At 42.6% G+C, this 20,683-nt stretch overlaps 1 protein-coding gene across 12 annotated transcripts; it reads right to left on the bottom strand.

Moving 5' to 3' along the window:
• Positions 1-9,745: 9,745 nt before the first annotated feature.
• On the bottom strand, positions 9,746-18,052 carry LOC112283806 (putative serine/threonine-protein kinase PBL23). Of its 12 annotated transcripts, XM_024523000.3 has the most exons (11): positions 17,580-18,030; positions 16,620-16,751; positions 14,386-15,213; positions 13,866-14,225; positions 13,066-13,449; positions 12,668-12,886; positions 12,448-12,480; positions 12,076-12,270; positions 11,363-11,609; positions 11,069-11,216; positions 9,746-10,989 (listed from the first exon to the last, which is right to left on the bottom strand). In XM_024523000.3, the coding sequence occupies exons 3-11, from the start codon at positions 14,486-14,488 to the stop codon at positions 10,534-10,536; spliced, it is 2,145 nt and encodes a 714-aa protein (XP_024378768.1). In that variant the 5' UTR covers positions 14,489-15,213; positions 16,620-16,751; positions 17,580-18,030; the 3' UTR covers positions 9,746-10,533. The 12 variants fall into 12 exon arrangements, with proteins under 12 accessions (XP_024378768.1, XP_090107405.1, XP_024378767.1 ...); XM_090251279.1 differs by having other exon boundaries at positions 12,076-12,480; positions 16,620-16,748; positions 17,580-18,052; XM_024522999.3 differs by having other exon boundaries at positions 12,076-12,480; positions 13,866-14,084.
• Between the last annotated feature and the right edge of the window lie 2,631 nt (positions 18,053-20,683).

Consider the following 20,683-nt stretch of genomic DNA (forward strand, 5'->3'; position numbering starts at 1 on the left):
ACCCTATGACTGTGCCATTGAATTGCAAGAAGGAGCACAACCACCTTTTGGACCAATCTACAATTTGTCGCAGACGGAGTTGACTGAGTTGCGGAAGTACATTGACGAGAATCTAGCCAAGAACTCCATCCGTCATTCGAAGTCGCCAGTTGGGGCACCAATCTTATTTGTGAAGAAGAAGGATGGCTCACTACGGATGTACGTGGACTATCGAGGTCTCAACAAGGTGACAAAAAAGAATCGCTATCCACTGCCTTTGATCTCTGGTCTTCTAGAACAACTTGGGCGTGCAAGGATCTTTACAAAGATTGACCTAAGGGGAGCTTACAACCTTGTGCGAATTAAGGAAGGAGATGAATGGAAGACAGCGTTCCGAACAAGGTATGGCCATTTTGAATACAATGTCATGCCATTTGATCTTACTAATGCTCCAGCGGTCTTTCAACACATGATGAATGACATCTTTCGAGAGCATCTAGACGATTTTGTTGTCATCTATCTAGATGATATTTTGATATTTTCTAAGAACGAGAAAGAACATGAGAAGCACGTTTGTCTGGTACTCAAAAAACTACGGGAGCGAGGATTCTATGCCAAATTGGAGAAGTGCTTATTTCACCAAACTGAGATAGAGTTTTTGAGATTCATCGCGACTACGGAAGGCTTGAAGATGGATCCAAAGAAGGTGGAAGTAATCATGTCTTGGGAAGTTTCGAAGACGGTTAGGGACGTATAATATTTTCTTGGATTTGCTAACTACTATCGGATCTTCATCAAGAATTATTCTCAAGTTGCTGCCCCCCTCACTCGGTTAACGTGTAAGGACAAGCTCGAATGGGGACCTATCGCAGAAAAAGCATTTTAAGATTTGAAGATGGTATTTACTACAGCTCCAATCTTGGTACATCCGGACTTTACAAAGGCCTTTTATTTGGAGACAGATGCTTCGGATTTTGCTTTGGGAGCTGTACTTTCACAGATGGGCGTAGATGAGAAGCTCCATCCAGTTGCGTTCTATTCTCAAAAATTCTCTGCTGCTGAGATCAACTATGAGATCCACGATAAGGAACTCCTTGCTATAGTAGATTCTTTCCAAGAATGGCACCACTTTCTCGAAGGAACTGCACATCCAGTGACCGTATATATGGATCACAAGAATTTGGACTATTTTATGTCGGCTCGGGTTTTGAATCGGCGTCAAGCTCGGTGGAGTATGTCGCTATCCAGGTTCGACTTTGTTATTACTTATCGGCCTGGGAAGCAACAAAGGTTATCCGATGCATTATCAAGGAGATCATATCTCGCGCCAAAGGCTGGAGATGCAGCATTTGATCAACAGTACACGACATTGTTGAAGCCAGAGAAATTTCGGCTCAACGCAGCTATTGTACCAATTGATGCTGACTTCCTCGACCAAGTACGGGCCGTAACCATTGAAGATTCTCTAGCCCTTGATATCAAGCAACATGCTAGTGATGATAAATTCAAGATGGAAGGAGATCTAGTATATTTCGAAGAGCGGTTGTATATCCCAAAAGGGCCAATACGACTCCGAGTTCTTCAATCTCGTCATGACTTTCCAGCTTCGGGACATTTTGGATTCAATAAGACCTTGGAACTTATTTCCCGCGATTTTTGGTGGCCTCAAATGTGGAAGGATGTGAAAGATTTTGTTGTATCTTGTGACATTTGTTCAAGATCCAAAAACCCTCGACATCGGCCTTATGGACTTCTACAGCCATTGCCTATTCCGCGCCGACCATGGTCTTCGGTTTCCATGGACTTTATTACGGATCTACCACCATCGAATTCATTTGACAGCATTTTTGTTGTTGTAGACCGGCTTACAAAGATGGCGCATTTTGTCCCTTGCAAGAAGACATCGTCAAGCGAAGACACAGCAAGACTCTTTCTTGATAATGTGTATCGATATCATGGTCTACCAGATGATATCGTATCGGATCGAGGAACCCAGTTTGTGTCAAAGTTTTGGAAATCTCTTTTTGAAATATTGAAGGTGGATATCAAGCTTTCTTCGGCATTTCATCCTCAAACGGACGGCCAAACAAAACAAGTGAATCAAGTTTTAGAGCAATATTTACGTTGCACCATCAACTATCAACAAGATGATTGGGTCGCATATCTACCACTAGCCGAGTTCGCATATAACAACACCCTTCATGCGTCAACTCAACAAACGCCATTCTTTTCCAATTATGGATACCATCCGAAGCTTGACTTCTGGAGTTCGTCAACGATTAACAATCCGGCAGCTGAAGGATTAGTAAAAGAGCTTTCGCAGCTTCAAACTACATTGAAGCTTCAATTGCAAACTGCCCAAGAATCTTACAAGGCGTCCGCGGACAAATTTCGGAATCAGGCACCTAAATTCACGATTGGAGACAAAGTTTGGCTGCTTCGACGAAATATTAAGACCAAGCGGCCATATGACAAATTGGACTATCGGAGATTGGGACCATTTGTTATCCAGAAGCAGATCAATCCTGTAGCGTATCGTCTAGAGTTACCAGCTACTATGAAGGTACATCCTGTCTTTCATGTTTCTTTGTTGGAGCCTTATCGAGAATCGTCTTTTCCTGGAAGAGTACAATGTCCACCACCTAGCATAGAAATAGAGAACCACGAAGAATACGAGGTGGAAAAGGTCCTGGATTCACGGCAAAGACGGGGTAAATTAGAATACTTTGTGCATTAGAGCGGTTACGATATTAATGAACGAACATGGGAGCTGGCCGAAAATCTCGCGAATGCGCCGCAAAAGGTACAGGAGTTTCATCGATGATATCTTGAGAAATCCAAGTCGGTTCGATGATAGCTTCTTACTGAAGCTTGCTCATCCAGTAAACAGAAAAGAGGAGAGAGCACCACCAAAATCCATAGTTGATGTAGTCATTCTCTCCAAGATAGCGTAGAACTTTGTTAGTAGCCCAAGTTTGTTCTTATTGTTTTAGCCTTTGAATATGGATAGCCAAGATACTACACTTGTCATGTCATCTCAAGCAACTAGCTCACAAAGATGACCGCGAGATGAAGAACCGCTTGCACCACGACGATGTCGAAGGATTCCGAGCAACAGATCACTGGTGATTGTATTTGAGGTCGAGCCTGCCTACAATGGTCAACCAGAAGGAGTGTTTGCAGGACAATTTCACAATGAAGACACGGAGGTTCATGCTTGGTCAGAAGTTGAAGGCGTGGGCCACTACCGTTGGCTTCAAGGACCATTGAATCACTTGCCTCGTGAACAACAATTGGAGTTCATAGCAGAGGTTATGCGACAGATCTTCATTTTCTTGCGTTGGTATTGACTGACAATAACATTGCTTCTCGAAGACCTCGAAGCTAAAGGAGGAGGTGATATTAGGAACATAGTCCTTAGACCTTTCTAGAGACAAGTTTCTAGAACCTTCTAGAAAGAAGTCTCTAGAAACTTCCAGAAGATTTTTTGAATATTTTCTTAGAATATTCTTTAAAGATTCTCTAAAGATTCTTTGAAGATTTCCTAAAGATTCCCTTAGAAGGCTCTAGAAGATTCTTAGAATATTCTAGTAGATTCTAGGAAGTTACTTGAAAAGCTTCCTAGCTCTTGGGTAGTTGCTCGAGAAGCTTCATAGTTCTTGGGAAGCTTCTTGATGCGCTTCCTTAGAACCATAGGCCAGTAGTATATATAGGAGTCGAGGCTGAAGAGTTCTTCAGTCTCGACAACACATCTCTTGAAGCTCTAGCTCAATTCTCTTGGCGTTGCTCTTGTACTCATCTGATAATCTAGTTCTTGTCATTTCTTCTTGAACTTCTTGTTTAGATTTCTTGTTTGTATTTTTGGTCCGTGACAGGATGTACCTTCATAGAAGCTGGTAATTCCAGACGGTATGCCACTAGATTGATTTGCTTTTGGATGATAAATGGTCCCAATCTTCGATAGTCCAACTTATCACATGGTCGCTTGGTCTTGATATTCTGTCGAAGAAGCCATGCTTTATCTCTAATTTTGAAAGTAGGTGCTTGATTCCGAAATCTATCTGCAGACGCCTTGTAGGATTCTTGAGCAGATTGTAATTGAAGCTTCAACGTATTTTGAAGCTCTGATAGTTGTTTCGCAAATCCTTCAGCTGCTGGATTGTTATTTGTTGATGGACTCAATAAATTGAGCTTTGGATGATACCCATAGTTGGAAAAGAATGGTGTATATTGAGTCGACGCATGGAGGGTGTTGTTATATGCAAACTCGGCTAGCGGCAGATATGTGGTCCAATCGTCTTGCTGATACTTGATGCTGCATCGTAAGTATTGTTCCAAGACTTGGTTCATCCGTTCCGTTTGACCGTCAGTTTGAGGATGAAAAGCCAAAGAAAGCTTGATATCCACCTTCAGTATCTCAAAGAGAGATCTCCAAAACTTCGATATGAACTGGGTTCCTCGATCTGATATGATATCATCTGGTAGTCCATGATATCGATACAAATTATCAAGAAAGAGCCTTGCTGTGACTTCACTGGACGATGTCTTCTTGCAAGGGACAAAGTGTGTTATTTTTGTAAGCCAATCTACCATGACAAAGATGCTGTCAAATGAGTTCGATGATGGCAGGTCCGTGATGAAGTCCATGGAAATTGAAGACCATGGTCGACGTGGAATCGGCAATGGCTGTAGAAGTCCATAAGGGTGATGCCGAGGATTCTTGGATCTTGAACAGATGTCGTAGGAGAGGACAAAATCTTTCACATCTTTCCATATTTGGGGCCACCAAAAATCTCGAGAAATAAGCTCCAAGGTCTTGTTGAATCCAAAATGTTTCGCAGTTGGAAAATCGTGGCGAGATTGAAGAACTCGGAGTTGTGCTGGTCCTTTTGGGATATATAACCGTTCTTCAAAGTATAAAAGATCTCCCTCCACCTTGAACTTGTCGTCATTGGCACGCTGCTTAATATCAATGGCTACTGAATCTTCAATGGTTACGGCATGTACCTGATTCAGGAAGTCAGCATCAATTGGCATAATAGTAGCGCAAAGCTGAAATTGCTCTGGCTTCAACAATGTCGTACATTGTTGATCAAACGCTGCTTCTCCAACCTTTGGTACAAGATACGATCTCCTTGATAAGGCATCAGATAGTCCTTGCTGCTTTCCAGGTCGATAAGTGATAATAAAATCGAACCTAGATAGCAACATACTCCATCGAGCTTGACGTCGATTTAGAACTCGAGCCGATATGAAATACTCCAAATTCTTGTGATCTGTGTATACAGTCACTGGATGTGCAGCTCCTTCAAGAAAGTGACGCCATTCTTAGAAAGAATCCACTATAGCAAGAAGTTCCTTATCGTGGATCTCATAATTGATTTCAGCAACAGAGAACTTTCGAGAATAGAATGCAACCGGATGGAGCTTCTTATCTTCTCTCATTTGTGAAAGTACAGCTTCCAAAGCAAAATCCGAAGCATCAGTTTCTAAATAGAAGGCCTTTGTAAAGTCTGGATGTATCAAGATTGGAGCCGTAGTAAATGCGGTCTTCAGGTTTTGAAACGCCTTCTCTGCTAGAGGTCCCCATTCTAGCTTATCCTTACATGTCAACCGAGTGAGAGGAGCAGCAACTTGAGAGTAATTCTTGATAAAGATCCGATAGAAGTTGGCAAAACCAAGAAAGCATTGTACATCTCTAACCGTCTTCGGAACCTCCTAGGACACGATTGCTTCCACCTTCTTGGGGTCCATCTTCAAGCCTTCCGTAGTCGCAACGAACCCCAGAAACTCCATCTCTATTTGGTGAAATAAACACTTCTCCAACTTGGCATATAGTCCTCGCTCACGTAGTTTCTCCAATACCAAACGAACGTGTTTTTCATGCACTTCCTCATTTTTGGAGAATATCAAAATATCATCCAAATAGATGACAACAAAATCGTCAAGGTACTCTCGAAAAATGTCATTCATCATATGTTGAAAGACCGTTGGAGCATTGATAAGACCAAAGGGCATGACATTATATTCAAAATGGCCATACCTTGTACGGAACGCTGTCTTCCACTCATCTCCTTCCTTGATTCGTACAAGGTTGTAAGCTCCCTTTAGATCAATTTTTATAAAGATCCTTGCACGTCCAAGTTGTTCTAAGAGACCAGAAATCAAGGGTAACGGATAACAATTCTTCTTTGTTACCTTGTTGAGGCCTCGATAGTCCACGCACATCCGCAACGAGCCATCTTTCTTCTTCACAAATAAGATGGGTGCTGCAGCTGACGATTTTGAATGACGGATGAAGTTCTTGGCTAGATTCTCGTCGATGTACTTCCGCAACTCCGCCAACTCCATCTGCGATAGATTGTAGATTGGGCCAAAAGGCGGTTGTGCTCTTTCCTGTAAATCTATGGCGCAATCATATGGTCTGTGTTCCAGTAGCATGTCGACATTTTTCTTTTGAAACACGTCTTTAAAATCCTTATATTGCTCCGGTATACTTGCTATCAAGATCTTCTCCCCGGTAGTTGGAGCCGCATAAATGACAAACGGTGTGCCTCCCTTGGACAATCTTATAAATGCTTTTGCTCCGATAAATAAGGATTTCGCTATTCGGGGTTTTCTACTAGGCTTGCTCTTGGGTGGTTTTGTGGGAAAGGTCATCTTCCGCAACTTCCAATCTATGGATGGATTATGCTTTTCCAACCAGGAAAGACCAAGAATAACAGGATTTGATGGGGTTCTAATAATATTGAAAATAATATGACTACTATGGTCCTTAAACGTCACTTCTATAGGTTCTGATTCATGGGTGACACTACCAGACAATAAAGGTCGTCCATCTATGACCTCAACGTGAACAGGTTTGGATTTTTGTACTAAAGGGATCTTATGACGCTTTGCAAATTCTTCGTCTAAAAAACAAGCAGATGCTCCTGAATCTAATAATGCTAAGGTTCTCAGTTTCTGAGGGCCAATAAGCAAAGGGATTGTAAAACAAAGGGCAGGTTGAGCGGAAAGAAAGGAACCTGGTTGTTGTTGCGATATTTCACTGTCCAGTCGCACGGTTTCTATTGTGGCTGGGCATCCTCGTTTTCCTGAATAAACGCATCCCTAGTCTTGATAATACGTCGTTTTTGCTTCTTGGGGCAGTTTCCAACTTTGTGGCCTTCTTCACCGCAATACAAGCATAGACCTTCCTCCATACGCTGCTTTTTTCTTCTAGAGTAAGAGATTTGACACATACCGCATCAATTTACATGTCTTCTACCTCTAAATGTGAATTCACGTTGCTTGCCGACATAGTTGGGGTGTGGGAAACCGTATGTTGTCTTGAACGTTGGTCTTGGTGACGTTGGTATAGGCGGTTATCGCAGTTCACAGCTTGGCTAATAGCTTCGTTGAGCGTTTGCGGATCAGGAAGAGTTAACAGCAAATCCTTCACATCGTCCCTTAAATCCCAATAGAATTGATTCATCAACGCTTCTTCGTCCCAATTGATGTCGCATGCTAATTGCCTGAAGTCCGATGCATAGACTGATGTAGAATGCATCCCTTGTCGTAGTGACCGGATCTTTGTTGTAGCCCTTCGAACCTTGTCGTATTCACCAAATGCTTCCGCAAATGCCTCCAAAAAGGTTTCAAAGTTGTTTAGTATGGACTATCGTTTCTCAAACAAAAGAGCAAACCATGATAGAGCTTGTCTTGTAAATAAGGTTCCAACAAGCCCAACACGTGACTCCTCCGTTGGATAGCGTTCGGACTGTAAAACTGTTATCAATCTGATTTGGTTGAAGAATCCTCGAAACTTGGAACGTGTACCATCGAACTTGTCCGGAAGGCTAACTCGGGGTTCCTTATGTTGTAGAACCAGCGGTGCTTGTCGAACCTGAGGCAAAGTTGCTTCTCCAAGTGTAGAAGTTTGAGGCTGGTGCAACCTAGATTGTGCCATCCCAGATGCTCCATCATTATGAAGCCTTGCCACGACTCCTTCAATCTCTGCAGTTCTTTGTAATAACGTAGCGAGGGCATTCATGATAGCATCTAACTTGGACTCTGAACTTTCCGTCATACTAATGTCTTGGCCCCCGACCATTCTAAGAGAAGGACAGAAATGACTCTACAAGAAGACAATATTGGTTTAGAGGAGGGTACTCCGCAACCTCTAAAATGCCTTAAGAGCTTCAAGAAAAGGGGTAATCCACTCTCTCCAAGAAAAATAAGACTCCAATATTGTAACAAAAGAAGTATCAATTTAGAGGAGGGTAATCCGCAACCTCTAAAGTGCTAGTACACTTCCAAGCAGAGGGGTAATCCACACTCTAACAAAGAAGAAACTAGCTCTGATATCTGAGGTGAGTGAAGTCTCAACAAACTGTCACGGACACAGAATACAGACTTGATATCTACCAAGAAGTTCAAGGAGAACTGGCAAGAACTAGATTAATCAGATGAATACAAGAACAACACCAGAGAGGTGAGCTAGAGCTCCAAGAGATGTGTTGTCGAGACTGAAGAACTCTTCAGCCTCGATTCCAATATATACTTCTATTTAGGAAGCTTCTCAAGCAACTTCTACCAACTAGGAAGCTTCTAGAAGGTTCCAAAGACTTGCTTCTAGAAGGTTCTAGAAACTTATCTCTAGAAGGTTCTAAGGACTATGTCCCTAATAGTTCTTTTGATTTAGCTATTTAAGTTGTAGTAAATAAATAAATAAAAATTTACCAATTACATTGAAAAAAATGTAAATATTTCCATTATTATGTATATACTCTTCTTCTTATTTTCTCTTTTCTTTGGTCAAAATTTTGTTTAGAAATAGTCAATTTTTTACTTAGCAACCACAAATTAAATTTTTATAGCTTTTTTGTGGCCAACAACACAAGTTTCTACTTGTGTATATATGTTTGTATATATATGGTATATTTAGAATTATGTCTTATTCTTTTTCTTTACTTTGTTCTAATAAAAATTATATTAGAATCAAAGAACACTATTCATTGCTTGACATTTCAATATGATTTTTATTTTTATTTTTATTTTTTTCTCTCTCCCTTTTCTTTTTCTTATCTTTTATTGCACTGTTCCAAACATAACAACCTATATTCTTCATATGTATCACATTTATCATCTATCAAGAAACATATAATTAGAACTAAGAATACATAAAGAAATAAAATAAAAATACATGTACAACCATACAAAATGCAACTGGTATACAAAGAGGTTGAGGGTAGCTTATAGCCACAAACTATTGATGAAAGTAGAGGGGCAGCAAGCAACAATGACACAGGGCAAGGAGTAGGCAACATTGGAGCAACAACCATAAAATAACTAGAGGCATGGACAAGCAAGGGCAGGGAAGGGGTGGACAAGTGAAGTGCAAGCGAGCACCTCATTAACTATTTATGCAACTTGTTTGGAGTCAAGCAGCAACCAAGCTTCCACCTGTTGCCTACTCTTTTGTGGAGTTGGACAACAATGCAACCTTAGCCATTGAAGAGACTCATGTGGATGGATGTCTTGGGGAGGACATCTGTCCGCAGGACATCTTTGACAAGAATGTCACAACGAATGTCATTTCTATTTGGAAGTAGGATGTTTACTAGAAACAACTAGCACTGATAGAAGCAGTAATAAATGACTGCAAAAGCACAGAAGTTTGCAAGTTTACCGCTGGAAGTTCTGCATTCTCAACCTACACTTGCATAACTATCATATCATGATGATGCAATTATACAATTCAATATCATAAATTTGAGCAACTTACTTAGTCAGATTACAAGTGCAAATTCACACCTGCTCACACCTCTTAATTTTGAAAAAAATTTAACAAAATTGGCATTTCCAATCAGCGAGCCCTTGACTCAAAAAACTTCGTACAGATATTGAAGATACACAATTCTCAGGAGACCAACATAGTGATACAGGATACTTTACATCAACCAATCCTGAAAGCCGGAACCCCGCAGGAGCGCAAACAGAACAGCTTGTGGGTCATAGCCTGGGTCAAGAGCACATTATTGCTCCTTCATGCCCAGTATTGCCAGAACAAGGACCAATTCAATTTTTCCGATGTTGCGCCGCGAGATACCCGTCCCATCCCTTTGGAGCTTAATATTCACCTAAATGTTTGAACACGGTTCTTGAGCATGTTATGCCAGAAGTAAAGGCATAAAGGTAGAGAGAACCGGCAATCTTCAGCCGCAAATTGTTGGAATCAATCATTCGTGACACTGCCAATCTCCATTTCCAAGACAGAAATTACGCCTTCTTGTGGTCTTGAACAATCTCTACATTTTCAGCAGGTGCCGACCAGCTTCCATTCAACTCAGGTCTATCGCAATCCGGGTACGTTAGATGATTGTTCTTATGCTTGAAAGCTAAGATTCAGGTAGTAGCTAACTGAAAAGGATAAACCATGATTCGGACCGTGGTTTCAATGCAGAACCATGGCGTTATTCTTAATTCATCAGATGCGTCATCTCCGTGACGGCAGTTTTCAAAGATCCTCATGAGCTCAGGCTAACTGAGCAGAGTGAAAAATGAACCACTTCATTATCTGCCTTCTTGTAGGTCTTCAGATATCACCGTTGTTCTTGTCAAGGCGTCGTTCTCAATTCCAATAAGACCCGAAAAGGGACCCGATGAGAACATGGAAGATGAGCCATCAGATCCAAACGTGGTAACTGTGGACCTGTGTGCATGCCGTGTGATCGGAAATGACCTATTTGAAGCAGCAACAGATGTAGGAGTATCCACAGGACCTTCTCTCTCGCCTTCGCTGCTCATACCTCTTTCTGTGTCACGACCTGATGCATAATCATGACTGCGAATGACCGACTTCAGTTGCTGAACTACTTCTCCCATTGTTGGCCTATCGCTCGATTCAGGAGCTACACAGGTACCAGCTACAGCGGCCACACGTGCAAAGTCATCGGAAGGGTATTTGCCTCCCATCCGAGGATCTGCTAACTCATGAAGCTTGTTTCTCCTTTCAATTAATGGTCGGGCCTACGCATACAATAGAGGCAATCAGCAATTTACCAAAGGTATCCTGACAGAAAGAGAGGCCCTCGGTTAAAAGACTCACCCAAGCGACTATGTTTTCTTCTCCTGGAGGCCGAGTATAATCGACTGGCTTCCTGCCTGAGAGTAACTCTAACAACACTACTCCAAAGCTGTAGACATCACTTTTCACCAGTAGGTGTCCAGTCATGGCGTATTCAGGTGCCACATATCTGTCAGACAAGAAAGTAAACATAAGAGTAGAAACAAGACATTTGAATTCTAGTAATACATTCAAATTGATTTAGAGGACAAGAAATCAGGTCTAAAATTGATTCTCGTACAAGAAGTAACTTGTGGAAAAGAACGTAATAATTACCCAAAAGTGCCCATCACGCGAGTAGACACATAGTCCTGTTGACCTTCCGGGGCTGAGCGAGCCAGTCCAAAATCAGCAACTTTAGGACTGAAGTTATTCTCCAGCAATATATTAGAGGCCTTGAAATCTCGGTGTATCACACAAGGTTGAGAATCTTCATGTAAGTAGGCCAAACCCCGTGCAGCTCCCGAAGCTATTTTCATGCGTGTATTCCAATCCAGAGGACCACGCGATAAACTTAAAGGTCCTGCACACCCAACAGCTCTCACATCTTGAAAAATCCCAAATTAAATTGTTCTAACTGATTTGTTCGACAAATCATTCTAAGGAGCAGGAGGAAAAACTCCCCCAACTGGAATTCTGTGTAGAAGGAAGCACTGAACAGCCAAGCCGTCCTTGTGACAAACTCCTTTGCAATAATTGCACAATTGTCACAATCACAAGATCAGCACCTTTCCACTTAACAGCAATAAGATCGTCTCATTAGAACTTTGAATTAGTTCTGAACTACACGAATTAATGACAAAGACACTGAAAAATCTCAGATTCACTTCATCTTTATAAATTTCGATAGGAATGACTAAGTCTTTCATATCTGCTACTAAATATTAATTAGCCACTTGTACATCATGTAACACTAATTCCAACAGATACTATATTCCACTGCAGCGAAGCTCAAATAGATTCGTGTAAATGGCGGAAAAAGCTTTTACCATGCAGCCACGATTCAAGACTTCCATTCGGTATTAGCTCGTAGCATAGCAGTTGCTGTAGAGGTTCGAGTGAGCAATAAAACCCCAGCAGTTTGACTAAGTGCCGGTGATGCAGTCGGCTTAGCATCTCTACCTCCACCATAAACTCCTTGTCTCCTTGATTACCTCCACTTGTCAGCTTCTTTATGGCCACTTCTGTACCATCCCTCAAAACTCCTTTGTAAACTTTTCCAAACCCCCCTGCACCTATGAAGCATTCTGGAGAAAAATCATTGGTTGCTTCCTGCAATTCTTCATAAGAAAAATCTCTGGTATTTGAAGGCCTAGGAAATGACTTCTCACGAGTCGTAACCATTCTCGTTGAAGACGTACCAGGAGGATTGGACACTGCGGCCACTGCTGCAGCTGGAAGCAATCAAAAGATGAGACTTCCACACCAAATGATATACAACATAGTCCAAGTGAGTTTTATAAGTGATCATAAGAAAGAATGAATAGTTGATCTACATTCATATACTAAAAATTTAAGAAGTAAAATGTAAAAAATAAGAATTAACATAAATTATAGTGTGGAATTTGTAAATCTTGATACCTTTGTTGGAAGATTCAGGGTTCTTGACGTTCTTCTTTTTCCGAAAAACCCTCCAGGTAATGTATATTAAAAGTAGACATATTGTGCCAGCACCTGCAATTACACCTATTTTCCATGGATGCCAACGAATACCAGAAGAAGGCAAATTTCCACCAGTAGTAGAGTTCCGATCTTGAAATGGAGGTGGTGAAGTTGGTGCAGTTTTAGGCACAAAACTACCTGCCGCAACACATTCACATCATTATATTGAGTTCCCATATACAGAACCGAGTCCGGATGTGGTCAAACACATGGAAAGTTGAGACGTAACTGTATTATCCATTGATCTCCCTTTCAACGGAAGTCTCGTGTAACTTTCACCATCGATCCAGTATTATGTGCATCAGACACTAACTCACCAATTGGCGGAGGAGGAGGCAGAAACGCTGTGACACTCACGACGGTGTAATTGCTGAACAGAATACTGCTGAACTTCACCGAATGGGAGCTGAGAGTCTTGTTGATACTGTCAATCTTGTCAAGTGTGAAGGCTAAACCTATAAGAGGCCCAATATTGACGACCATGTTGAGAGAAAAATTGCTACCAAACTGGAATGCTTGAATCTGCACTTGTATGTCTATGAGTTCAAGTTGAGATGCTAACTCGTGTTGAAATTGGGATGTCAAGTTCGTGAAAGCACTAGAGGCATTCTCCATCTCAAAAACAACCTTAATAGGGTAGACACACTCGCAATCAGAAGCCTTTGATCCGGGTCTAGCGATCATATTGACAGCACAGCAACCTGCAGGTCAAAAATGAGATAACAAGTTTAACAAGTGACTACATTGCAAGCACAGGTAAAAATGCATTGCAAGCGTTACTCACGCGCTTCAAGCCTCCCACCAGAGTATCAGAATGTCCACAGCTCCATGTAGATCAAACATAAAGCCATACACAGCAGTCATGTAATACCAACCTCAGTCCTCTAACAGCACCAAGGAAAAATTTGAGCTGGAGTAAATTCTTCGTTACCCTAGTTACTTGGTCATGCACAAATACAAAGACGTAAAGAGGATGCGACTTTCCTTCAAGAGAGAAACATCATATCCTGAATTAAATGTCTGCTTGCAGAAACAAAATCACCTCGGAATGAGATTGAAACGTGCAGCTCTTCTAGAAGATAACAACAACCAAAGAGTGAGATAATACTATAGGTACCGGAAGGAGTAGGAGAAGGAGCAGTAGCATTAATTGGCGGCAGTACAGGTCCCGGTCCATCCTGGAAACTTGGCGGTGCTGATGCTGGAACTAAAGCTGGCGGTCGAACAGTGGGACTAGGAGGTAGATTCAGCGGGGACGAAGCAGGACCAGGAACAAGAGTCAAAGGTACTGGCGAAGGTGAGACAGCTTGAGCAGTGTAGCTAGCCACATGTGTTCCTGGAACAGTGTCGGAGGATGCAGGAGGGGTTGTGTAAGTGACGTGTATTGGTGTCGGTACCAGCGATTCTAGAGGAGTTGAGACAGGATTAACCAGATTGGAAAGCAGCCGCCTTCCAGGTATCAGAGGAGCAAAACCAACTGCAAACGTCCCACAAAGTGACCACTTGCTTCATATCACGCAGTTCAGAAGTTCGTTGCTTTCAAGGCCGCAAAGGAGCTCCCTACTTATAAAAGATATAGAAGAAGCAACAAATGCAAACGACTGTTCAAAAAGGGCTGACCCTCACGACCGACGAACCTGAAAGTGATGGCTGCCGTCCATCGCACCCATCCAGAGGCCAAACGAAGAAGCTGAGAAGACATAACCCTACGATCAAAACATGCGACGGCCACCAAGGCATAGCTGTTGAATAAGTTAACAGAATTAACTTCCAAGAATTTCGGCTTGACAGCTATGTCATTGGTGTCGGTCCCATGCCATCACTATCACCAGTGTATTACTTCTCAAGGTTGAGATATCTAATGCTGATAGATCCACCGCTTCGCTAGCTTTAAGCGTTGATCGTAGGCCTCCTTGTCCCTTGAAGACCAGATCATCCCAGTTCAATTCTCTACAGTTAAATTCACCAAAATATCCCCAAGCAACCGTTCCTTCACCTGCAAACAGTGATGCAGTTTGCATGTCGGAGGACAGTAGTTTGAAATACCAAACATGAGCGTCCTTCTTCAGCCACTTCCGATGCCTATTAAACATTGAAGCGCAACTAAGTCCGCTAATCCTGACCAGGATGTTGACCATATGCAATAACACTGGGATTCAACATGAGATTCCAGAAACGAGGGAACAAAATGTAAGAGGAATTCCCGATCCCTAAGGCGTTGGGGCATCTAGAAGCCTCAACTGATGGATTAGCGACCAAGATTGATTGATGATCTTCAAGTCCGATCAGTTCTCCACTTATTGTTCCTGTCGATCCTTTTCCAAATCCTAAAACAACATACAGCATTGTAGTGCTGAATCAAAGACGCTATGGTAGACGTTCGCTGGGTCACTTTGAAAGCACTCTGTTGAAGTAGCGACCAACTCCCAAAGTGACCGCAAACTTAGACTTCAACATCAAGCATTCTGCGCGATTCAATCCACTTGATTCATTAGCTAAAATAAATTAGACGCTAAGTTGATAATAAAGACATGACAAAATCCAGTATTCATCGAGGTATAACGAGTGCTCGGGAACCATTCTACAGGATGTCACGAGAATGCATTTTTCAAAAGGAAAGTAAAGACCCCCATACTGAAGTGGAAGTTGATGCATTGAGAAAGTGTTTATTCGAATAAATAAGCTTGTTAACTGAAATTCGAGCCATGAGACCCAGGGCAAAAATAATATCATCCAGAGTCTCAACATCCAGGTGAAAACACTCACAATACAGATGTTCACTACTAGACATATATCTAGAACACAAAACAGGTAATTGAAACAAGATGCTGCAAAAATGTTTGTCGTGAAGCTCGAACGAGCTGGCCATAGCAGAATCCAACCACGCACACAGCCGACACCACGAGATTTAACCATCAGTTATTACTCTTTTTCATCGAATTGAACATTCAAATAGCTGAGCATTTGTCTACTACGTTGAACGACCTCGCTCTCGATCAACACAGAACTGTAATCACAACCACAAAAAGGCAATAAAGCCAATAATAACAAAAATAACCATAGCTGATTGAGACATCGAGGTTGAAGCTAGGGTTTTTGTTGAGCATGTTCGTCGATTCGACAGCGACGTACCTCGGGATTGAATTATTCTACAGAGGGATAGATGTCAAGCAACTTCATCTAGTTTCTGTTAGAGATCTTATCGGTAGAGCACGACGAAGCAAGAATTTCACAGCCTCACTGCTGTTAGGTAGGGGCGGTGGTTACTCTGTGTACTGATGGCTGTTCAATTAAGCAATCTTTCCAAGTAAATCAAATACTTATTGTGAAATCAGTCTACAATTGTCAGAGAACGCTCAGGCTCTTTTCACCTAATCGACTGCAAGCGCGACTGCAAGCGCGGCTGCAAGCGCGGCTGCAACCTCTTGTAAAAAAAACCCCCGTTGCCTCGGCAGTTAACACCACTCCAGTACATCCAGCTCACATAATCTGTGTCTAATGAAACAATGTCTTCTACTTCGTCTTCTCGGGCACAATCTCCTCGAAACGGGAGATGTAAGAGAGCGTGGGACATTCTTAGGTATTGCTAACACGTCGTCGGTCTATAAAAGAAAATGCAACTTGCCTCGATCAACACAATCAAGAAGGTTGTACTTGTGCATCAACAAGACTTGCGAGGATAGCTTGAAATGAGGGATCTACAATTGATGGACATCTCACCAGATAAATTTCTCAAAGGCTACAGCAACTGAATGGAAGGATTAGTCACGGGTTTTTCACAGTAACAATGCAAGCGGAAAAAGCGTTCCAAAGTCCCTGCAGGCTCACATTTAATGTCGAAGAAAAGTTTAATAGGAGAGAGGAATCATACCCGTAAACTGTAGACATTGAGAACATCGACATATTGCAGGCGACCACTGTACCAAAGATCCCATTCCAAGGTGGTTCAAATTAGACTGGGTTCGAAATGCAGCTTGTCAAGATTGTCCGTCCAGACTCCCTACTGCGAAACAAGCGATAGACAGCGTTTATGAACTTCCAAGCGTTGCGAAGCCGGCAAGAATAAGACTCCAGCAAGAGTAATAACAAATCCATGAAGTACCATTGGAAAAATCATAGTACATGTGGTCATTACACTGAATGGCCGACAACAATCGGCAGACCCCGGTACTGGCTACGTGATAGTACAGGAAGTTGAATGAAAGGAACCTCTAATCTAACAGTCTCATGAAAAAACAGTGTAAACTGAGCCCTCCAAAAAGCAAGGATACAAGGAGAGTTAGCACAACTCGAGCGACAGATTATTTATGGCTTACAGTCACAGATCAATGCAATGGTAGAAACAACTAATGTTGGACCTCTAGTTGATCTTCAAAAAGATGTCCGGGCAAGAACACAGGCGAAGCAAGGTGCAAACCAGTTCAAAATGATTCGCAAACAACATTGTCTCCCTAAGCACAGCCACTTACAATCAGTCGCACAACAATGCAATCTCGAAACACGTGTTCACCACGTCCAATTCTAACCCAAACTTAAACCAAACAGCCGGAGCTAGGTCTCCACCAAACTAATCAAATTTGGATCCACCCACGCGAATCAACGTCATCAGTACCGCACAGCTCCGACCCTCTCTCACGCACCCCCAACAACAACCCAAGCTGGATCAACCCGCACGGAATAAACCACGCTTTAAAATATCCATCTCCCTAGGTTGTCCCACCTCGCACAACCCGTCAATCATAACTGCTCCCACGCCTGTCTAACGCTACCATCCACAGCCACCATCCATCAAACGCACCACTGCCACTCTCGCCACAACCTCAACACTCACCACACGCCTACAGAAATTACGCTCCGTGCGCACTCCACCTCGTCTCAGTCTCCCGCTTCTACCAATACCACCACTCCCTTAAAAGACTCCAGCAAAACCTCGCAAAACAAAGAATCCGATGTTCGGATGCTCCTCCGCCCTGAGCAAGCAATGATCCCGTTGGCGACAGAAGCGCAATTGTATAGCTCCAGGAGGAAGAGGAGAGGAAGAAGAATTAGAAGAAGAACGGAGGGAGGGAGGGGGAGGAGTCTCCACACGATGGCGTTGGGATTGAGAAGATGATGGCTACGAGAGTACTACTACTGCAACTGAAGCTTTGCTTGAGTTCGTTCTTCTGTCTTGGTATTGAATCCCAGGAGGCTCCAGAAGCAGCAAGCAGACGAGGAAGACGAGGGAGACCCGCTATAATGAATGAGGCGACTGGACACGCCAACGCTGGCTCTACCAAGGCCGTGAGACTCTAGTCGTCGTCGTCGTCCCCCCCCCCCCCCCCCCCCTCCCGCTCCCTCCGTCCCTCCTTCGCTCGCTCTCTTTTTCCGCGCGCTCTCTCCCTCACTCTCTTTCTCTCTCTACCCACCGTTACTCTCTCCTTCCTTCGTTCGTTTGTTCGTTCATTCGTTGCCCACCGTCCTCTCCGTCTCCCTCCATGTTATGCTCTTCTCTACATTATTATCACGGGGGCGGGGTGAGTTGTAGTTACACTCACTCTCACGCACTTAATCACTCACTCACTCTGTGACTGTTTTGCGTGCCTTGGTCTGGTCCGGTCTAGGTCTCCTTTCCCTTCTCCCGCCCCAGCTCTTTCCCAGGTCCATCAATGTCTATTCCCCGCTTCCTATGCGACGCTCTCGCCCCGCTCCCACTCCCCGCGCCTCGTCGGTCTCGGGGATTCGACCTGCTGCGGGTCGGAGCGCTCTCGGACCCGCGGTAAGTTCGTTAATTTAGGCGGGATCAGCACCCCCCCCCCCCGTTCCCGGCTGATTTGCTCTCCTCCTGGCTCACACCTCACAACAGTAGACCCCCTCCCTCCACGTCCTCCTCCTCCCCCTGATGGCTATCTCTGCATCTCCTGCGCGGTCATTGGGGGGGGGGGCACTACTTGCAATGTGATATACTTACTTGCTCCCATTGCATCTCTCTTGTTCTCTTGTTCTCTCCCATCCAGTCAGCATATTCCCTTTTTACTCAACTCTCCTTTTTATCTTTTTCACGTTTTTTTTTTTTCATGTCAGAACAATGGCATGCTCACTTTGTTACTGGCTTTAACAGCAATTTTTAGTAGGGGGAGGGCCTGTTGCTGTTCTTGAATGTTAACCAACCCCTTCTCAGAAAAAACTGTCAGACCTCAGCCCATTGATGATTCCTTTGCCAGAACTTTAAATATAGCACTCACTGGAGAGAGAAAAAAAAATGCCATAGCTCTCTAATTCCTCTGATTAAGTTTGTGGCAGCTGATTGAGTGGAGTTTACACACTCAAATAGGAGCTGATTTGCATCGCATCTGTGTTCTTGCCCTCATCTTACCACCACAATTTGTGCTGGTGCAGCCGCTCCTCTATTCATGCCTGTGCTGTGTGCTTTTCGAAAGAAACTACAGAAAATAAGAAAGAAAATAAGAACAAAAATATTAAAATGAATATAATTGATTCCGAAAAGGGCACTGCGGGTTTGGATCTACGTCTGACATGGTGAGGGGGAATAAGAAGGTGAATTGTCAGTTTTGTGGGTGGATGGCACCCATCCCTTCCAAACTGACAAAATAAAAGCATGCGGCTGCTGCTGCTGCTGCTACTACTACTACTACTTACCCCCACACACATGTGGTGAACTCTGTTATTATCCCCCCCCCCCTCCCCCCCTTATACAACTACTTCTTCTTCTTCTGTAGCTTAAATTACAGCCACATTTTAGCTAATGCACTATCACTCAAACACTTGCCTGCCCTAATGGTGCAATCAAACCAGTGTTTTTTTTCCAACTCTTTAACTGAGGGTGGATTCTAGAAGTATAACTACTAATGTGCAGGAAGTGGTGGTTGTGGTGGTTTTGTGTCCCAACAAGGCCATCAACAACCCTAAACCCAATGCAATGAAGATGTGCCCATTCACCTTCACCAACACCATTAACTCCCTCTCTTGCTCTCAGTGTCTCACATGCATACACATGAAAAAAGTGAAATGCACTTGGAGAGATGTATGGTTTCTTGCAGTTGTGCTTCTAGGGAGGTGGAGATGGACTGGAGTTTAACAGATTGTGAGTGGGTGAGTGCCTTAGGGTTGAGATTGTTGTTGTTGAAAGGGGGGAGGGGGGGGTGCAAAGAAGAATGGAAGGAGGGGAACTATGGCAATGCTGTGGGTGATGTAGAAAAAAAGTCTTTTTTTCAAAAAAAAACTTTTTCATAGCTTGCATTGAAAAAAAAATCAGTGACCAGTAGGGATTTGGTGTATGTTTTGTGATCTGCAACAGTCAACCAGGTCTGGCTCACTGCTGCAAGCAAAAAATAACAATCACAATAATAAATGAAATGAAATAAAATAAAATAAAACACACAAACAACTAAATGATTATGTACTATGATTATAATCATTTATGTACTGCATAACCAAAAGATAAGCAAAATCCTCTACTAAATAGATGGAAGGAATATTTTATATATGTGCGTAGGAGTCACTTGATTGTAATACATCATCCATATTTGATTAAGAAGTTTCAAAGAAAGTTGAAAAAAATCAATTGAACTTGCATTATATTTTGATTAAAATGCCATTTTTTCTCTTTTTTTTTCTTTCACAAAAAGTAAGATAATTATTTCAACTATAATATGATAGCAACTTAAACCTCACCTTAAATGCTCAAATTTTACCCTTTAATCTCACTACACTATGATAGATTTTCCAATATCATGGACATACATATTTATTTTAATATTTACCTATATGATTAAGTAGAAGTAAGTAAAAATAGATTTATTTTATAATACTTTATAGAAAAGCTTCCTAAAAGCTTCATAGACATTGCTTTAACTTTCCATGTATTTGTTGTTGATTAGTAGGTTAGAAACTTAGTCAACAAATTAACCACATGTTGGTAGCTTGCGGAATAAG

Source organism: Physcomitrium patens, chromosome 6 (assembly GCF_059467195.1).
Source record: "Physcomitrium patens ecotype Gransden chromosome 6, ASM5946719v1, whole genome shotgun sequence".
In the NCBI taxonomy this organism is placed as follows: Eukaryota; Viridiplantae; Streptophyta; class Bryopsida; order Funariales; family Funariaceae; genus Physcomitrium; species Physcomitrium patens.

Excerpts from the sequence above, each read along its gene's own strand:
- LOC112283806 (XM_090251279.1), bottom strand. The coding sequence starts at position 14,488 with ATGCCTTGGTGGCCGTCGCATGTTTTGATCGTAGGGTTATGTCTTCTC. Across the intron at positions 14,226-14,385 it reads ACGGCAGCCATCACTTTCAG|TTGGTTTTGCTCCTCTGATA; the intron begins GTTCGTCGGTCG and ends GGACGTTTGCAG. Across the intron at positions 12,887-13,065 it reads GCCTCCTCCTCCGCCAATTG|GTAGTTTTGTGCCTAAAACT; the intron begins GTGAGTTAGTGT and ends GTGTTGCGGCAG.